Genomic DNA, 20,133 nt, shown 5'->3' on the forward strand with positions numbered 1-20,133 from the left:
TCGATTCATATCCATGCCCGGGCGGGGACACGACACAGTTCTGTACACCCATACATGAGTCTTCTTCCCTGGTTCAGAAACCACAGTCCAGCCAGTTCAAGGCTTGCTGCCTGTCAGGGCAAATTAGATGATTTCTGTATACCAGCCAATACATCATGAGACATCTCCAGGGGAAGAAAATCCAGTACTGACCCAGGCATGAGAGCTCGCAGCAACATTGCAGCTTGAAGTTATATAAGCAAAACGTGGCTTCTGTTGAGAAGAATGGGGAGGGAAGAGGAGGGAGGAGGAATTAAGCCTTTCTTCTTTATGAAAAGACCTGAAATGCAGTAATTGGGAAGGAAAAGGAAAGCTAGCTCTTCTCTTAAAATGACCTAGTTACTACAAGTCTTCTTAAATCAGGGCTGAGGGTTTTATCTCAGCTCCTGCATTTACTTCTCCCGTCTCTCGCCCCCCCATTGACCCTTGCAGACAGACAGGGGAGAAGTGGCCACCCGGCCTTTTCTGGCTCTGGCCTCTCCCTGGGGTCAGCCCCTACGCAGGGCAGCATCTTCTACCTGGTGGCTACTGGTGAGCACGTAGCGGGACAAAACTCCCCTCGCAGCGCTCGTCAGGGTTGGACTCTGCACATGGGTGTCTGAGACGTGTTTATCTTCAATAAAAACACCAAACAAAATCAGTCAGTTTGGATTTATATATAATGAAGCTAGACTGCGAATGGGTGACTCGGATAATCCTCATTAGAGTCAAGGCGTTTAATGGTAAACGGAGATGGGAATCATTTTGGGGGCAGCAGAATAGGTGGTGAAACAAGCAGCTAACCCCCCAAAACAAGCACGCTAACAAACCCACCAGACATCATCCCGGGGTCTGGAGATTGAGACAGGCAAAACAAATACAAGTTGTAGTGGTTCGAGACCTCACAGTGAGCCTGATGGTGCCCGTATATTTAAGAACATTAAAACATGTTATTTACAAGCTACTTCTGAGTCATTCTGGGAACGTGCATTATATGTTCAAGAAACTGGAATAGCTCTTATTTGTATGTTTCTTTAAAATGACTGACAGATGGGGGAAAACCTTCAGAGAAGAAGCCCTGGGCTGTCATGAAACATGTATTTAACACACCCACGGTAAACCACTAAACACCCTCACTTCAGAAGGTATAGCCACTGTAAATGCAGAGTAGTCCCTTTTTAAAGCTCCATCTCTGGACTACTTAATTCAGCACAAATTTGAGATGTTCTGTGGAGCTTGCCCAATTTTCAGATTAATTATTAGCTACGTTTTCCAGCAACATGACGAAAGCATATTCTATAAGGGCAAAGCTAGAATTTCGTGGACATTTTCAAAATGGACCTGGGCCTCGGTCACAATATTGATGCCTTTTTTCCTGCCACATGCGGAAGGAACGCTGCGGGCTGAAACAGAAATCTCACAGTCCCCAAAGTCAGGGTCTTATACAAGTGGATCCCACACACAGGGAAGTTTTGTCTACCTGAAACAATTTCCAAGACCAAGTCTAAATCTGGAATGTCCCAAGAGGAACGCAAGCTTCAATCATCCAAATCCCAGCAGACACACAGACTCCAGCCTAAGGTCTGGAACATATTTAATCAATTCACTGTGCTAACTCTCTACAGTTTCATAAAGTAGCCAATGCTGCAGTAACAGGGCCAAAAATTAATTGTACACTGGTTGGCCAATTACACAGAAATAACAGGCAGCACTGGTATTTATTGCAGCAGGATAATGTACTTGGTGCTAGGGTACAACTACACCACAGTAAAAAATAGCTGAGAGAGTGTATGTGTGTGTGCGCATGTGCGCCCTGCTTTCCAGCAGAACGTAGCTCTGTCTTTACTGCTAATAGTGCTCCCTGTATATACACACACTTATAAATACCTTTCTGCTAATAAACAAGCTTATCAACAGCAAAAAGACAAAACAGAAGTCTACGCTAATGGGCAATAAGCAAATTAACGAATGAAGGGAAAATTGGGGTGAATATAAACGGGGGGGGGTGGCCTCAGAAATGTTAGGTAACGGACAAAGCTCCCAAAGGGAAGACAAAAAGCATGGCTCGTTTTGCTCTTTTTGGACCAGACTGGACGCACGCTCTGGTGCTCAGTTCTAACAAAGAGGCAAGATTACATTCTAGGTCTTTTTGTTCTGCCTTTAACAAGTCTTCATAGTGATACACTGATGAGACCAGATACCAGATTGTTATCTAAATTCAGCTGCTAAATTCAGTGTTAAGACACTAAGTTCAAACCACACGTTGCCACATTTATTTCACAAGTCGAGCCTGAGGATGGATTCCTTCAAGACGAAGCAGCCCATAAGCATCGTTCTCCCTCTGCAAAGGTACTCTAAATGCCAGGGAAACAAAATCACCCGTAAGGCTCTGACAGTTCACCCTTCAGCACGCAGACTGCAAATGCATCTCTACACTAATCGTGAAGACTGAAAAGGAAGCAAACACTTAGTTGCTGTTTGCATAGAGGCTGCTCGTAATTTGATGTAATGTACTGTACATCAGTCAACACATATTGAAGAGAGAGCGCACACGCTGCAGAGAAGGCAGAGAGGCAGTGCTGACATCTAACACATTTTATTTACCCTATTATAGATGTTCTTTGAGCTCATCAAATTACCAATCAATTTATCTGATCTCTGAAAGCTGGTGTACTGAGGTATATTAACTATTAAACTTTACAAGCTTTCAGCAAAACAACCATTAAATGGGTGGATTGAGCACAGGGGACTGATGTCAGCTCGCAAGTTGGCCAGTGGCGACAGCGAAGCGACCTCTCCCTGCAGGCAGGGACGCTGCTGGGCGGCGATGGAGAGGCAGCTCCTCGCCGTGCTCTTCAGCCCTGACAGATTACAGGGAAAAGGGGGGAATTAGGGATGCTGTGTTCCCTCCTCGCCCTGTATGACATTTAATGTCTGTGAATAACTGGAAAGAGGAAGAGGGTGGGGGTCAGGAGCGGTTCAGACGACGATTCCAGGTTCATTCTTTTTTTTTTCCCATTCTGTTCCTGCTCAGACATTTAACTCACAAACGGGACAAAATCTCCCTAAATATATTCCTTCTCTAAATACCAAACGCTGTGCCCTGAGAGACTGCTAGAGCCACCGCCACCTGGAAGGGAATGTCACAGCCTCGGACAGACAGCCCAAGCAACTGGGAAGTGATCTGGATGATTAGGAAGGATCTTATCGGCCCACTTCAGAAAACTATACCGGGGATTATCCTTCTTGTGCTCAGAAGATGAAATCAACAGTTCAATGAACTGGGTGCTTCGTTATATTGCTACACTGGCCTGAACAGCAAACTGCTTTTTTGGATCGCAGCTGTTGCAGGTTCACATAAAACTGCTGTTTTAGCGGGAGGAAGGGTTTGTAGCAGGCCATGAGATGAAATTTCAACAAATTAAGTTAGAAAAAAAACAGAAATTGTAAATTCTGTAAGACTCGGTTATGAAGGAGGGGACAAGAACTACTTCTGAATGGAAAACGCATTAGTGGAGAACTCGGTTTCACCCTTGCTGTTCTTTCTCGAGTGCCCCCCAGCACTTTCCGGAGCAGTAAGTTAGTGACTGGAGGCAAACAAAGCAGCCATTACACACAGCAACAGCTCACGTGCAGCCCTAAGATGTTACAGGCCATTTTATTGAGAAAATAAGTGGTGTCTTGGCAGGTGACACCTGCCGAGACATATCCACTCCTTTGGAAAAGGGCACTGAATCTTTAACTCCCACTGAGAGGGCAAGGGGCCCAGCTGAAGACTAACACCCTAATGCAGCTTTCTTTTTCAAAGCCAGGTGTGCGCCCTTCAGGTCTCGTGGGTACAAACGCATCCGGGGATCCCAACTGAGGAATGGATTCCCTGTCCCCTTCAACAGACATCCCCTGCCACCTTTGCCGAGGGCCATCAGTTTGTTCAGCCCCACCGAATGGGCTGAAAATCGATCGTGAAGAGCCCCTATGAACAGATTATTCTGGAAGGGTTTTTTTCCCCCTCTCCTCAGGGTACTGTCATTTTCCCTGGCAGTATTTTTATTGAGATGAGTTAGTGGCCGAAAGGCACAGAAGTGACAAGGGACTCGCACGCAGGGCTGACCCTGGTGCATCTGAAGTGGGAAACTGCTCCAAGAACAAGGATCAAGGCCAACAGTAACAAGCCAAAATAAGTTCACCTCCTCCCATTCTTCATGCACGCTAAATGCCTTACAAACACGAATTAAATGCTAAGTGCACGGGCAAAAGGAGATTAATTTAAACAAAACAAACAAGGTGAATACTACATACAAAATTACAAGATTTGTGAAGTTATGCAGAGAAAGAGGTGCAGTCTAACTTATTAATAAAAAATTGTATTTGTTTAATGCATTCCTTTCCCACCTGCATAAATACGCTACATCTTATGAATGCTTCTGCTACGTACTGCTCTGAAAAGCTACAAGCAGAAAACGTTGCATATTAATGTACCTACTGCTCACAGTAGTCCATAGCCACATAATAAAAGATAACGTGGGAGCTGGAGCTTAGGAAAATCCAAACAAAGAAGAGACATCAATTTATAGCACGGAGTTTCACTTCATCTGCCGAGATTACCTCCAGCCTCTTTGCTGTTTTACACGACTCCAAAGAGCTACCCAGGTTTTTCTGTATCGTAGCACCACCCTTACCTTTTGTTAGGTTAAACCGAGTAAGAGGCCAAACAACAAAACAAATCAAACACATTTTTCTGGGAGAACGTATACAACTAATATGCTAAGTGAAATCCCCAGGTACCTGCATTTCTTTCTGATTGTACGTTAAGGATGTTTCTACCATTAGGAGATGGCAGGAGCACGAATACCCAGAATCCTCAATACAAATACCAGCTCTCAGCAGTATGTATGCTAACTAGCGCTACCAAGCTCCTTTCACCTCCTTCCTGCCCCTGCTTCCCAGTAACGTATATAGGCATAAAACTACGTCAGCTTAAGCTTCTCAAATTGCATGTTTCTAAGGTTCTCCTTTCTGAGAACCAGGCCCAGCTCTCATCCCCTCTACCCAGAGAACCTCCACAGTACAAAGCCGCCTTCGTAGCAGTTGAGACAAGACCCACTTTTTGTGAAACAACTCCAGATTACATGGATGACGTGTAAAATCACTCTGACAAATTAGAGTTAGAAGTTTAACCGCTTCTACCCAACTACCCAGGTCTCATTACTGGATTACTTACTGGAGATTAAGACAGCCAAACTGGAAACATCAGCCTGGAAGGGAATGCCTGCATCATCAGCTTCAAACTCCGGCAATTACAGAGTCACGTAAAAAATGGTCGTTTCAAAGGATCCATTTCCTGCAATTTTCCCAGTTACCAAAATACTTCAGGCACTCCAAAACAAAAACTTCCAAGGAACCCAAGAGACTGAAACCAACAACTACAATGAACTACCATGGAAGATCAAGAGCACACCAGTATCCCGATTGTCTGCAAAGTATTTGTTGAATAAAAATTGTGTTTATTTTTTTTAAAAGAGAAAACCGATCTATAAAGCATCCACTGCAAGCAGAACAAAACCTAACAGCCCTTCACACACATACAATCCCTGACAATCTGATACATAATAAGTCCACCCTAAATAAAGGTGGACTGAGCAGAATATCTCCCAACAACGAATGACAGTGTGGGTTCAACCCTAGGACAGCTGCTTCATGCGCTCAGAAGAGCTGAATGCTACTGAAAGCAGTGGCGAGCAGCGTTGAGCATTTACTCAACAGAAGTCTGAAATGCAAATCAAGCATTAGGCACCCCTAAGAAAGAAGTAGAACAGAACAACGATTCTCATAAAGCTACTGTATAAAGTTACCGTCCACTTGCATCTTGACCACTGTGTGTGCAGTTCTGGTTCCCACTTCTCAGAGAGGATTAAGTAGATATGGAAAAGTTTCATACATGACCAGCCAGGATGATTAAAGTATGGTAAATCTTCCATAGGAAGCAACTAAGGAACCAGAACCTTTCAGCCCAACAAGAGAGGGCATCAGGAGATACGGCAGAGATCTGCAACACCATGAGAGGCAGGAAGGAGATGAAGACTTACTGTCACTGATCCAGTTGTCATGAAGAAAGGACATCAAATGAAATTAACAGGTTCAAGCTTTCTGGTTCAAAACACGCAGAAGGAAGCATTTGTTCACACAACATACAGCCACGCTGGGAACTGCTTGCTACAGAATGAGCAAGAAGAGACTAGACAACTCTACGGAAAATAAACAAACCATCTAGGATTAGTAAACACACAGATATCTGAATCACAAATGACCACAGTCTGAAGAAGCACGTGGAACAAGTATCACACATACTTGCCCTGATCTTGCACTCAGTCCCTGGACATCCTCTTTTAGTGACTCAGGACCAGCACATTGAACTAGACGCGTTTTTGCTGTGACAAAGCACCATGGCACTCCGTCTTACTTTTTCCAGGGCTTTAGTAGAAGATGTAGGGAAAAACTCCAAAGTTGAAACACTGAAATTATTTCTTAATACATGCCCTTTTCTGTGAAAACTTTAATAAAAGAGTGTCTAGAGAAGCAGTGTTTAAGGTCTCTTTGAAATAAGGTACACCCATAGTTCACCTCATGCAAAACTAAAGGCATAGCCTTTTTAGCATTTCTATAGCTTTACTGTTTCACAACACTTTGCCCTCCCATTATAAGCTATTCCATCTTACAGATGGAATAACTGAGATAGATGGGCTAAGTAATTGTTTCAAACTCCCCAAAGAGAAACAACTATTAGAAAATGAGGAGTTTTTTGCTTCCAATTCTGTGCTCTGTCCAGTAGATTACAGTACTCTTTTAGAGATTACAAAATAAAAGGATAATATATTCACACAATCTGCTGCATTCTAGGGAACTACTGAGTTCAATTCTGGTCAATACATCTCAAAGACAGAACTGCAAGAGGAAAAGGGCTCTAAGACTACCAAGTAGAATGAGAAACCTGGAAAAAAAATCATATACAAGCATATACAAGCAGAGGCTGAAAAAAGGTGAGGACTGCTCAGCTTAATGGGAAGGGAACAGAACAGAAATCTACAGATAATGAATAATGAAGAGAATTCCTTTTATCCCTTTCACATAAGGCATATTAAGTGACAAAAAGTATTTGAAATTGGTAACAGAATTTATAGAGTACGTAGTTAACCTGTGGCACATAATGCCACGTGCTATCAAGGCAAAGAGCTAAACAAGTTCAGAAAAATGTGGCTGAGACACATAGAAGAGTGCTGGCAGTAATCCAAGCTCCATTACAATGAATCAAAATACTGAATGAAAATAAACTGTTTTGCAGCAGGGCATGTGTCAGCCTCTGACTGACAACACTTAGGAAGACTTTTCTCCAAGTCATTCTCCAAGCATTTTTTTTTTTTTTAATTTATTTAGGGGATTGGGGATTATTTGCATCTTCCTTCTAAGTCTTTTAAACTGACCACTGTCAGAAGAAAAAGAACAGTCTGCCTGATTCAGTGCAGCAGCTACTATGTCGAAAGAAAAATGCTCCTCAGACATAATGCTATTGTTCTTAGCATCCTACCAGGAAGGTACTTGGTTGTCTCAATCAAGTGTGCTAAATACCCTTTCCAAACAAATCTGCAGGATTTCTATTCTTGAATTCTGCTGTCATGCAGAAACGGGGACAAAGCCAAAATGAAGTTATGGAAAAGGTGAGGAGAGGGAGAATTCCTGACAGCCTGGTCCCTAGAAGGAGAAATTTTGGCTTTTTAGCTCCACATTGAGCCATCACAACCGTTAACTCCCAGCCCAACGCCTCCAAACCATGTTCCAAATGACCATCCCCCTGAAAAGAGAAGAGAAAGCGAATTGCTACTGCTGAGCTCCTCCCCACCTCATCCCCTGATTTTTTTTTCCTAATATATACATTATAAATACATATGTATGTTTATACATATATTTTTTATATATAATAGTTGGAAGGTTTTCGCACAGTGAAAGGAACAAATAAATAAATAAATGTCAAGGTCTGCGTGTATTCAACAAATAAAAGCAGAATTATATAAAAGCAGCAGCTAATAAAAAAGATTGTTCTGTGCTGTGTTTTCCATCTTTCCAACCATTACAGGAATAAAATTATCCAGAGAGATCGAAAACCTTTTTCAAAACTAATACAATTAAGCTTTATTACACTGTTTCAAGTACATTTCTCTCCTCTCTCTCCTAGCCCCCACCACCTCCCACTCCAATCCAGACTAACAGTTGAAGGCATTCTTCCACTTTATTACCAGCAAAATGCTAGTGTTTAAGGGTCAGAAACTATCTAGTGTTTCAAGAGAGGAAAGAAACCCTGTAATTTATATCTCCTTGCTTTCGTACACCTCAGAACTAGAAGGCAGTTTCTGTGCACCTCCACAATTTGAACAGGACCATGGCCAAGCACCTTACCCCCCCGAGAAGGTCCTGCGCTAAAATATCCATCACCTTGTTTAAAAGGTTACCTGTAAAAGGAATACAGTTCTGAAAAGGAAACGCAAAATGCAACAAAAGACTTCCAGACTATGACAATGCAGACTGGACACAAACTTCTCCCCATTCCGCTGTCCATAAAGGACAGACACACATACAAATTTTCCCTGCGGTTTCCGCTTCGTGGGACCAGATCTGGGGAGAAGAATATAATAGAAGCACACAGCATGAGACCAAGAAATTGCAAAAATTCCCTTTGCGTATGAACATATGGACAACTGTGATAATTAGAACGATAGCTGCTAGATTGTTTGCAATTTCACTGAACAATCCCCATTATCTAGAAATAGAATTTAAAATCTGAATGCAACACTGAGTGGTAGTTCTAATAGTTTATTTTTTAATGAACTGTACGGATTAAAGTGTTGCAAAATCATATCACGTGAAATTGCTCATGGGCATGTTTTATCATCAATGGCTTTAAAAAAGAGCTGCATGGACAATCATGCAGTAGCAAGGGGAATAGATATCCCAACAGTTTTCTACCATTTCTATAATCTGTAATTTTCCTGCGTTCTATATTCACCATCATGCTACATATTGGTAGTAAAGCTGATTGATTTCTCTGTCTCTTTACGATCCACCTTGTTCATTGCTTTGCATTTCTTTTTAGTCACATAACTACAAGTTGGATGTATGCAACTCCCTGTCAGGAGGTCTAATTGTTTCAAATTGAAGAAGATTATTCTCCACGTTTATTAAAAAACAAAGACTACTTATAACATTATTTCATTTTGCCAGGAAGTGAAAACCACATTAGTTCATAAGGAACAGCATGGCTGCTCCTATTTTTAAGGCATCAATTTTTAAAAACTCATCATGGTAAACAATTAAACAGAGAAGCAAATCCCACGTTTAGGGGAGAGATTCAAATCCCTAAATGGATTTTCAAAGGTCATTTCAGGCTTAAAAGATGCTTGACGGTGCCTCTTTAAATCATGTTCATTTCAGAGGCTTATCCAGCAAGCAGCAGTGTGCTGCAGCAACATAGTTTGAACTGCTGGGGTCCCCAGAGAAAAATTAATAATACAACTTTAATTCATATTTATAGCAAGATTTGTGATTTTTTTTTTTAATTTAGCAAAGGATTTCTAACAAAAGGAATAAAAAACACAGCAAACCTAGCTTTCACCTAAACCCTATGGTGAAAAAGACAATAAGAGTGTGAATTACCATAAACCTTTAAAAAAATCATCTAGTTTAAAAAAAAAAACACATCTCAAAAGTGAGTTCTTCAGAAGATTTGGTTTGTACAGCTTTATCATTATTTAATTATGTAAGGGGGGGGGTGGTTGCAGATAAAGGGTGCTAACAGTTCCAGGTTTCAGCACAATGCTTCTTGTTTCTCTGCTCAGATCCGCAATTGACCCCGTTAGAATTTGGAGGCCACAAACGAAAGAGAAGTTAGCCTTACCTTCCTCTCAATGCGGGCCAACTGCTCTTTATAGAAGGCTTCTTGCCTCTTCAGCTCTGCCTCCCTGCCTTGCAGCTCCATGGCCTGGGAAGAAGAACAAAGGAGCATCAGTAGAAGAAGCAATTAAAGAGCGCGAGGGCAAGGAAAGCACATGGGACGCAGGCTGGAAGGAACACAGAAAATCCACATTGCTCAGGACAGGTGTACGGGATCCCTGCCAGGGGAACTTCAAACCTTCAGTGTTCTGGGTCATTTTGGACTATCCCCACAAGTCTGAAACACTCTAAATAGTATCATACTCAAGCTCATTACCTTGTTTTTATTTCTCCTTTTTAACTGAAAACCTGTCATTACAGAAGGGTGATATGTCTGGCCTTTCCCATCATCTTTTTCAGAAGTCCACCTTATCAAAGTGCGTTACATGAATCGTGATGTTTACTGCTCCACTTCAACGTTCTTCACGTTGCCTTAAAAATAAACCTCAAATCCTCCACTTCATCAACACTTGCTCCTTGGAGTGTCAGCAAGCTCCTAGAGATATAACACACCCCTATGATCACAACGGAAACACCGAACGGAAGTCTACAGCAGCATTTCTGTAAGCAACACATCCTCACAGCCTAGGCACGTGCTTTTACACGCCTATATAAGACTGCTACGACAATTAAGTATTCTCTTCATGTGCTCTCTGCACAAACACCAGGGCTCCTCTGGCTGGGTGATGCAGATCTAGAAGGGAGACGGGTAGGAATTTCTCTTCGTTCTTCCAAGGTTTAACCGTGGCAGTTCCATAACAGCAAATTTGGTATATGAAAACATCCTTAAAGCCTAACCCGGCCATCATCTAGACAATGCCCGTTTAAAAGAAAAACAAAAACCAAGTTGTGTTTCTAGCAATGGCTTTTGCCTTTCAGCTCTTTAAGACCGGCAGCGCTTCGCTGTATTCCCACCCCTAAACTGAACGAGCATTAAGAAAACATGGCATTGATGGAACTGAACCAAGCTTTTTAAACCTAAAAATAAAAAGCAACAATAGCAAGAAGAACAGCACTTGTGTTTCTCTCTCTACCCCACCCCACGATCTCTGGGGCCTCATAAGTCACCACCAGACAGAAGACCTTTCAAACTGACTAATAATGCTGTTTTTAACGTGAACACACACCTTGCTAACCCATAGTATGCCAGCAGCACTGCTCCTAACATTAAATGATGGTACAATCACAGAAAATGCTGGTCCGATGTGATAAAGCAGCTGGGGCAGGAACATCCCCGTGCCACTGTTAATGCAAAAAATGACATCGGAAAGCAGGTTGCTGTGTATTTCCTCCTTTCTGCTCCCCTACTGCTGGAACTGCAGTTGTACAACAGGGCTAAGAAGAGACGTTAAGCTAGACAGTGAGGAATGGTTGATGAGTAAATGAGTAAAGTACGAGCACATGAAATAGGTGTTGGGGGGGCAGTTTGGTTTTAAAGGAAAAAAATCATTATGGTTCTCACGTTTGTCATCCCAGACAACAGGGCCAGGGTAAGGCACAATCACTACAGACTCACATATAAATCCCCTTGCTCTCAGAGATGCTTGATCCATGGCAAAATCTCTGGCTTAGGTTTAACCAGAGCTGTTCTATATCCTCCACCTCGCAAAGCAGCTGCAACAGCAGGCAGGGGGAGGCCAGGGCAGGGATGAGCTCCAAAGAGACAGCACAGCAACAACGGGGGCACTGATAGTAGGCACTTTGTAAGTGCCACAATTATTACCATTTTTCTCATAAGAGAAACAGAGCTGTTCTTCTGAACCAAGATCCATCCATCCTCTGTACAGGACTAAGCAATTTCAACTGAAATGAAACAGACGCAAGAAGGCAGAGTGGTCTGGTGGATAACCAAAGGACCCTGATTCTCCGGCTGCTTTTCTGCATAACACCCATAAAATCAGATTACTAAACAAGTGCCTTGCATCTCCTTAAGGAGCAAACAACTACGGAAAAGAAAGAAGGGTAACATAGTACTGTTCCTTCTGCACAGCTCAGGCGGAAGGTGCTTTCAGTGTGAAGTGTAATACAGGATGAAAACAGTCAAAGGATCAACTCCTAAAAACACAAGAGTCTCTTTAGTCTAAACAAATGAGTTACGCAGCAGTGCTAATCTCCTGGGGTAGCAGACTTTTCTGGGAGCATGAAAACAGTACACGTAACAACGCTGGTGTGCAAGAGCTCGGTACAGATACCACTCTGCTTCCTAGATAATCTCTCCCACGTTATCACCATTAAATTGCAGGATGAACCAGAGGGAGCAGAGAAGACTTCTACTTGCAACTCAAACATATTTTAAATCTTTTGAGAGCTGCTACTGTTTCAGGCTGCTCAAGTACACGGAGCAACATTCTATTTAGTGAGATCTCTGCTTGAAAGTTGCTGTCTGTTTCCCTCTCCCCCCAGCTGTTATTACTAGAAACTTTAGTACACTTTGTGATGGTGTTTGAAGTGTGAATGGTACAGTCAGAGCATGTGTCATTTGAAATATTCACTGTTCCAAACTGGGTTAGGCAACAAGGGACATTTTGTCTGAATACAGGATATTTATTAAGAGTTCCTCTAGTCCTGCCTCGTATTCCCTACCTGAAGTCAGAAGCCTGTGATGTCCCAGACAGAACTGGCTGCTATGGAGATGATAATAATTTCACAGGGGATTGAGATTGCAGGTGGCAAACAAAGCATCAAATACACTTCTCGCACAAAGGCCTTCAGAACTAGAGAACGGAAGGAAGAGGGAAGACGTGCATGATAACACACTGGTTTGAAAACCATACATCGGAAAGCAGCATTTCTCATCCCCACTGCTGAAACGACATCTGAGCGTGAGCATGCAGCAGATGACCAAAGTCTGGAGATGACATCTAAGAAACTGCACTGCAGAATGCAGCAGAGGGTTGTGTCAAGGAGTGAGAAGACACAAAACGAAGAGGGAAGGGAGGCAGAGTGTAGTTAGTTGCAGAATACAGGAATGCACCCAAAATTTTGAAGAGTAGCTTGGGACAGCCAAATATTTGCAAAACAGAATGTATAAAATAGGCAATTTCCCTCTGTACAAAAACGAGCTATAGGATATATTGAGGGAATGCCCAAGAATTCGCTGTAATGGTGCCAGAAGTTAAAAGCACTACATTCGTACAAAAGCACAGCGCAGGTTGGCTACAAGCACACTACTACAGTTTCCAGGGGCATAGATACGCGTGGATACAGGGACTGGCTGGGGGCTCTTTCAAGTTCTTCCTAGTTTTTAATCTTTACACTTTTTTTTTCAGAGCCCAAATTCTTATCAGGTTATGTAGGTGCCGCTTTGAACCGTGACAAAGAGCTGGGGCACAGTCCTGCGCGACTCCCTGCCTCCTCCCCTCCCTTTATCAAGTAACCCACTTCGAACTCGCTGCGAAAGCACCTTTTTAAAGCCATGCGTTACATACTGGCTCAGCTAAAGAATTCAAGCACTGGCCTGCTAGCTGACAGACGGGCCAAAAGAAATATTTTACAAGCCTCTTAACTGAGGTAATGAAATATCATTGGTTCGTTCTCTATGAACAAAGCAAGACGCTCCTAGCCCCATCCTGAGCTGCAGCCAACATGCGACACACCAGGCTGTGCACCTGGGTCTTCCAGAGCCGAGCTTCGCTCGAGCTACAGCCATTCACAGAGGAGCTTTGGTTCCCCCCTGTGAAATAACACCAGATTTTTATTAATTTTAATCATAGGCCCTTCTCATCATTTTGTTAAACACGAAAACTAAGAAGGAAATCTGCTTTAAAAGGGCTTCTTGGCAGGGTCAGGTTACAGCAGGGAACGTGGCTCTGAGGAATACTGCACAGCCCCCAGCTGACGGCTACCATCAGGACATGCCTCTCTGCAATACCGTTGGGATTCGGGGATGTGGGGAGACTACTGGGGGGAAAAAAAAAAAAAACTGTCTGCAAAGGGTGAGTCAAGCTAGAGGGAAGGGTCCATACCTCTATCTATACAGAACTTCCTCGAAAGCAAGTCACAGCTCTTGGCAAGATCAGTGCAAAAATATTTATCCTCTTGGCAAAACACATCCACCAGCCCCAGATGAACTAGTAAGATGATGCCCAGAGAATCAGTCATAGGCAATCCAAGGAAACAAGCTACAAGGATGAAGAAAGGTCCTTAAGGCTCTTAGAGATGCCTTGTTTCTACCTCATCCTGTCTTTGCTGAAGAGCGACCAGCTTCCTCCACCTCTGCGGCAGCACAGCAGGGACATTTGGGCCGGGCACCTTTGCTTGCCACCTTCCCAACTGCAAATTCTCACAGCTCATGCTTCCCCAGGGCTCCTCCAGTCCTGGTAGCAGCCCGGGTGGTGGGGAAGAAAACCAAACACTATTAAAGGCTCCAAGGACAGACAGAGGAATTGGCTGAAGAACAGAACTACCTCCAAAACCAGCTAGTTGGCTCGTTCCTGACCGAGCAGGGCTGAAAGGGCGACACCATGACAGCCGGGGCAGCCCGCACACACCGTGCCTGAGACCCAAGAGCCCAGCTGGCCACGGAGCTGCTGCCGGACGAGCAGCCTTCGGGAGCGTTCACCCAACTTCCACCTGCAGCAGCACCACCATTAACAGGGAGCTGTCGGCGGCCGCCATCCCAGCCCCGTGGGACCCGCGGCATCGCTTGCTTTTTGTCCTCTCTCGCACTCTCTCGAAGGCAGGCGACTGTTTGTTTTGTTTGTAGACCCCAGATGCAGACTCGCAGCCTCAAAAAGCAGTACTGGTGTAACCTTAATTTCCTCCTGTTTCTGCTGCTCTCTTAGCCAACTACACACATCACCAGATCAAGTTTGGTTTCAGCAGCTGTAAGCTACACAAAAGGAACCAGTGAAAACCTTTATGGAGGAAATAATATGCAATTTTCTAGCTGAACACCTTTTAAAATGTAATGACAGAAAATAAAATCCTGCATCTGTGCTCAGCAATAACAATCTCTATGCGCACGGTAACAACATGACACTTGGAATAAGCAAGATCCAGACAAAAAAGAGAGCTTACCCAGGCGGCCAAATCCGCAGGCTTGGAATAAAGAGAGCGCAAGAGAGAAAAGAAGGAAAAGAGAAGAAAAAAGAGAAATCAGTGATTTATGGAGGCCGCCTGCTGCTGCACAATACAGCTTTTAGTATGACAAGTTTAGAAAAGTTCCTTAAAAATGACAAGCATCTTAAACAGTGCAGTGCTGTCCCCTGTTGGGAACTGTGCTATTAAAGCAGAAACAAAAGCACACATTCCCCCAAATAAAAACAAAGCAAAAGCCCCAAAGACTGTCGCAAGATCCCCCTTTAGAGCAGGAGCTAAGCACAGCCAGCTGTGAGGCGGCCGTCCCAGGGAGCCAGGCAGGGCGCTGCACGCTGTTAGGGATGCTGATGCCCATGGCATACACCAGGGAGCGGGGCAATGCTGGGCGTACTCAGAAGGAGGCGGCCAACAACTGCACTGTCTGCAAATTCCCTGCGCAGAACAAGCATCTTTCTGCAAGGCTAGTTCGCCCAAATAGCCAGGGATCTTTCCTGGACAATTTCAAGGAGTGCCTCCGCACAGCAAGTCAGTTGACCGGTGGGATTTCCAATCAGATCTCCCTCCACAGGCAACCAAACGCTTCGTGCACATCCCAAACCCCTTTGCTAAATCCAAGCTGCCTTCCACCGCTCCTTCGTCTGTTGGCAAGCCAAATTAAGCAAAAAGACAAGCAGATCGAGCAAGCTGCAGCATCGCCTCTTATTTACTTATCACTACTTTTTACTCTCCCAGTAACCCAGCAGCAGCAAGGCAAGTACAGGATGATAAACGTTTCATGCCCATAAACACCTCCTCCCGAAGCCAAGGCATTTACGAGGCAGGCACAGCCCTCGTTTGCTGTCAAGGGCTGTGAGCCTTCCCTGCCTCTCAGGGCCCCATTCAATCAGCAGCACGCTCGCTAAGCAGGAACTTCGGCAACGCCGGCCTGCTTTATTACGATTATTTATTTGACGGGGGCTGACAAGGCAGGAGGAACCTTCCTCTCGGTCATAGTTCAGTGCCAGAGGGAGCAGACGGCGGAGCGCAATATGTTTATGGGACCTGCCATCACTCGCATGGCACAGAGCGACCACTGCAGGTAGCTGAGGGCTGAGGTAACGCCCGCCGCGTGCCTCGGCCGTCCTCATCCTCTGCAACAGCTGAGAGGGGTGGATCCGAACACCGAAAGTTCAGCTGGGGAAGCCAATCCCCCCTCCCGCGGACAGGTTTGATATACTGGCACCAGGTCGCTGGCCGAACAAGCCAGCACACAACAGGTGTTCACCCGTAATCACTGACCGATCTTGACAAAAGCCTGATTTGAATAACATTTTTCTTCCCACTGATTTTTACAGTCGGGACAGATGCGCTTAGTTGTTTTTACATTTTAGCAGTTGTGAGGCTGTCCATCCTCAGCAGATGGGCAGGAAGAACAGCGGGCTCTTTATGGTGTACATTATTATTTCAGCAGGTAGGTCATGCACGCTGCTAGCTCCCCACTGGATTTGCATGTTATTCCTGGGACACCTAAGCCATCGAACCTGGTGGACAAATGCTTATACGACAAAATAATCAGAGGGCACTGGCTCAGTGGCACCAGGCAGTTGCTGAGAAGAGAGCAGGGAGAAGGAACCCATCACCAAGAGGTAGTCTCTCTTCTATCCCTGTAAACTATAACGCACAACAGGAGAATTACACTTGTTAACCACAGGGCACCTACTCTGCAGGTACTGCCAAAGGCGGTCATTTTGCCACCCTTGATGAGGGAGAAAAATTATTATCCCAAGAACAGATGGATATACTCCACTGAAAGGCAACAGATGCAATAGGGTATAATCCTGTGCTGGGAAAAAAAGTACTTTTGGAGTGAAGCACACACTTAATAAAATATAATAAAGTACAGAAATAAAAACTCAAGAGGGCTACTGGTTTAAGTTTTGCTACCTACTTAAGTCTGTGCTAAGATCTTCTAGTAGACCAGCATTTACCATCATTGATAAATAAAAACACATCATGTCCACAAGTATTTTTAAAGTTTAACTTAACTGTTCAAGACATTACTAACATCTGGGTTCCATGCTTCGTAACCATGCACAAGCCACTTCCAGCTCCCAGCTCGAGGCTTGCTAGTTTTACGATGCCCTCCCGTGGACACAAGCCATCTTTTAGCACCGTTGGTCAATACTGCTGCACTCTTCTGCTAAAGCAAGGGTTAATTTCTCTTCCAGATAACCCTCTGGATAGCAATCACTGGAAGCCGAATAAATATTGAACTTAATCATTTGAGGGCAAAATCAAACCAAGATACTCCCTTTGATTGTACCAGAAGTAAAAGGCTGTTACTGAAATGGGACCCAAGGTCAAACCAGCAACCCCTGTCGTCCTCGGTATTTATACGGAAGACAAGACACAGTCTGCTTGAGAGGAGTTTGGCTGGATATGGGAACTACGTTAGTAATGCATTTTTGGTACAAAATACATTTTGGTACAAAAAAAAAATGCATTTGAGCACGGATTCTGCAAGCAGTGGATGTTTTCCCACACATGTATCAACAGTCCGACTTCCAATGAAATCATGAACGCAGCGCCAAAACTCTCTCACGCATACAGACAATTACCAGCGCTTTCTTTTCCCAGATCCATTCACCGCTTCGCCCACACACAACTGCCATAACAGCCACACCACTCACGTCTGCCATGGTCTGGAGAAACGTAAAAAAGGTGGTTAAGAATCAAAATACAATTCTGCAATTGGTGGCATGGGCAGAAGGGATCAGCGTGGTGCAGAAGTGGCCTGAGGGAGGACAACACCGCTGGAAGCCGACTGGAACCAGTTTCACCCCAGAAGTCCATTCCCTCGCCGTGGACACTAACACTGTCACATAATTAATCTCACTACGGCGTGACCGATGACTTGAGAATCAGACTGCCAGCTTAGTAGAGATCGCCTACTGAAGAACTCAATTCAGAATATTTTTAGGGGCACTGCCAACTTTGGGAGTGGAAGATAGAGTGGGAGATGCGAGAAATGAGAGGCAGCAGGTGCCCAAAACCTAAGACAGCTGCTGGCAACAACTCTTTGCACTCGTGTCGGTATCTGAAGAGCTCTGCAGCACATATTCTAACATCTTGATGACCAGACTTCATCACTGAATGAGCAAAGAGTCATTTCTCCATAAGGCAATAATCCAGCTCTAAGCTTTTCCACGATGGTAGGAATTAAAGAATTTAAAGAATCTATCTAGACATTCAGTACCCACTCCAGACCCTTAAACACCTCCAGTTTAGCGGAAAATTGAAGCAGTATCACTATTAAATGTAATGAAAGTCAGAGATGTAACCAACTGACACAGGAAAGGAAGCAGGAAGAGACAAAACTGAACAGCAATCAACTTTGAGAAAAGGCTGAGATGAAATTGCTCCGCTAATGTATACAGAGCGTACACAATCCTATAAATATGGAGGTAGGAAGTACCAGAAAAACCCTCTGCCCTTTTATGATTCAGGGACAACTGCACTTCTAATACTTATGGCGCTGCTGCAAATAGGTTTGCGTTGCTGACAGTTGATAGTTTTCATTTGAAACAAAATAAAGAGAAACCTATTTTTATAAAATCCAAAGCAAACCATCTGCTTTCGTTGCCTGCTTTAATACCGCAGCCCATTCCCACATTCTCCTTTTCCCATCACCGCTTCTCCACACGCATACATACATACAGAGCTTTCATTTTGTAGGCTGCCAACAGACAAGGCACTCGATGTCTATAGGAATCTTGCAGAGTGTTGGCTCTCCAGAGATGTACACTCAAGATGCTCAGAGCTGGTAGCAGGTGAGTCAACAACTCCCTCTAAATTTTTACCTCCTTGCTGAAATCCCTGCTCTGCCTATTAGACATAAGACTCCTAGTCCCTGACCAATTTGACCAAAAAAACACCCCAAAAACACACACTCCCAAGGGAGGGCATCAGGAAATTCTCCATTAATTATGACTTTCTATCCCAGAACGTATTTCAGACCCTGCTGAGTCAATGAGGTATTTTCTCAAAAAGCTAGAATCAAAGGCCACTCAACTCTTCCTGGATTATTTCTAGCTCGTAATCATTAATACTGACTCTCATTATGCCAGCCTAAGGGTGGCATATGGCTTTCTAGGGATAGTACAGACGGGGGAAAATAACAGTTACGCATGCTTGCATCCCAATCTCCTTTCTGTGCATGCATTTGGGGATATAGCTTTCTCTTGCCAGGTTCTTAAATACTAAATATATTAGCTCCCAAGTCAAACAGTCAAACATTACTTCAAACACAACCACTATTTTGCAAGAAATCATGATGACATGAATAATCAACCCACGTGCCTCCAAGCAGCAAAAATGATGAGCCATGTGAGCTGAGAAGGAATTCCCAATCCGCACATGCTCCCAGACACTAATGCAATTTTTACCTGTGTCTAAACAAAACAGATATTTATAGGCACCAGCCACTGGATACAGGTTTAATATAGTACAGCGAATCCGGTGTTCCTTCTACAAGATTAGAAAACTAATTTCTTTTTATTTAAAAAAAGATTATCTCAAATACTACACAGTTTAAGAGAAATTCAGTTGACTTTGAATCTACTTTTTAATACAGGCAAAGACTGTCTTAATTACACGCTTGAGTAAGAAAATTCTTGAAAACCTTCAGTCATGATCACGCATCCCCTGTCTGTCTCTATGAATCCTTCTGCAGGTGAGGACTCAGGACTTTCAAACATCACAGAACATGTCTTTACCCACTTCAACAGCCTTGTGAATTTTCCCGTTCTCTCTGCTCCTTCATCCTAGACATACACAGAGCACACTTTATGCAGCATTACAAGGTCGGTGTCCTTCTGGGGGTAAAATCCGACCTCCCAGTTTCCCAGGACGTTTGCATGAAAGCGCACTCAAGATTTAGAATAAATCAGGTGGATTCCAAAGCCTTACTGAAAGGACCACAGAAAGTACGGACTTCAATGCAGTCTCCCTCCTTCCCATGATTACCGTAGAGAGACGAGCAGGCAGCACTACATTTCCCTACAACCAGTTCTGAAAACGTATCTCTGTCTTGGCCTGCAGCATTCCCCGCATCCTAGG

The 20,133-nt window shown here is 43.9% G+C and overlaps 1 protein-coding gene across 4 annotated transcripts in view; it reads right to left on the reverse strand.

Moving 5' to 3' along the window:
* CHCHD6 (coiled-coil-helix-coiled-coil-helix domain containing 6) overlaps window positions 1-20,133 on the reverse strand; it is a 110,650-nt gene that overhangs the window by 62,058 nt on the left and 28,459 nt on the right. Inside the window, exons 5-7 of one of the 4 annotated variants that reach the window (XM_080605979.1) lie at window positions 15,016-15,036; window positions 9,962-10,045; window positions 8,175-8,682 (exon numbers count right to left, since the gene is read on the reverse strand). In XM_080605979.1, coding sequence (XP_080462105.1) covers window positions 8,578-8,682; window positions 9,962-10,045; window positions 15,016-15,036 — 210 coding nt within the window. In that variant the 3' untranslated portion in view covers window positions 8,175-8,577. Of the gene's footprint in view, window positions 1-8,174; window positions 8,683-9,961; window positions 10,046-15,015; window positions 15,037-20,133 lie in introns of those variants that run through there. The other 3 variants (XM_080605977.1, XM_080605980.1, XM_080605978.1) reach the window with 3 other exon arrangements.

This window comes from Anser brachyrhynchus, assembly GCF_964034855.1.
Source record: "Anser brachyrhynchus genome assembly, chromosome: 10".
NCBI lineage: Eukaryota > Metazoa > Chordata > Aves > Anseriformes > Anatidae > Anser > Anser brachyrhynchus.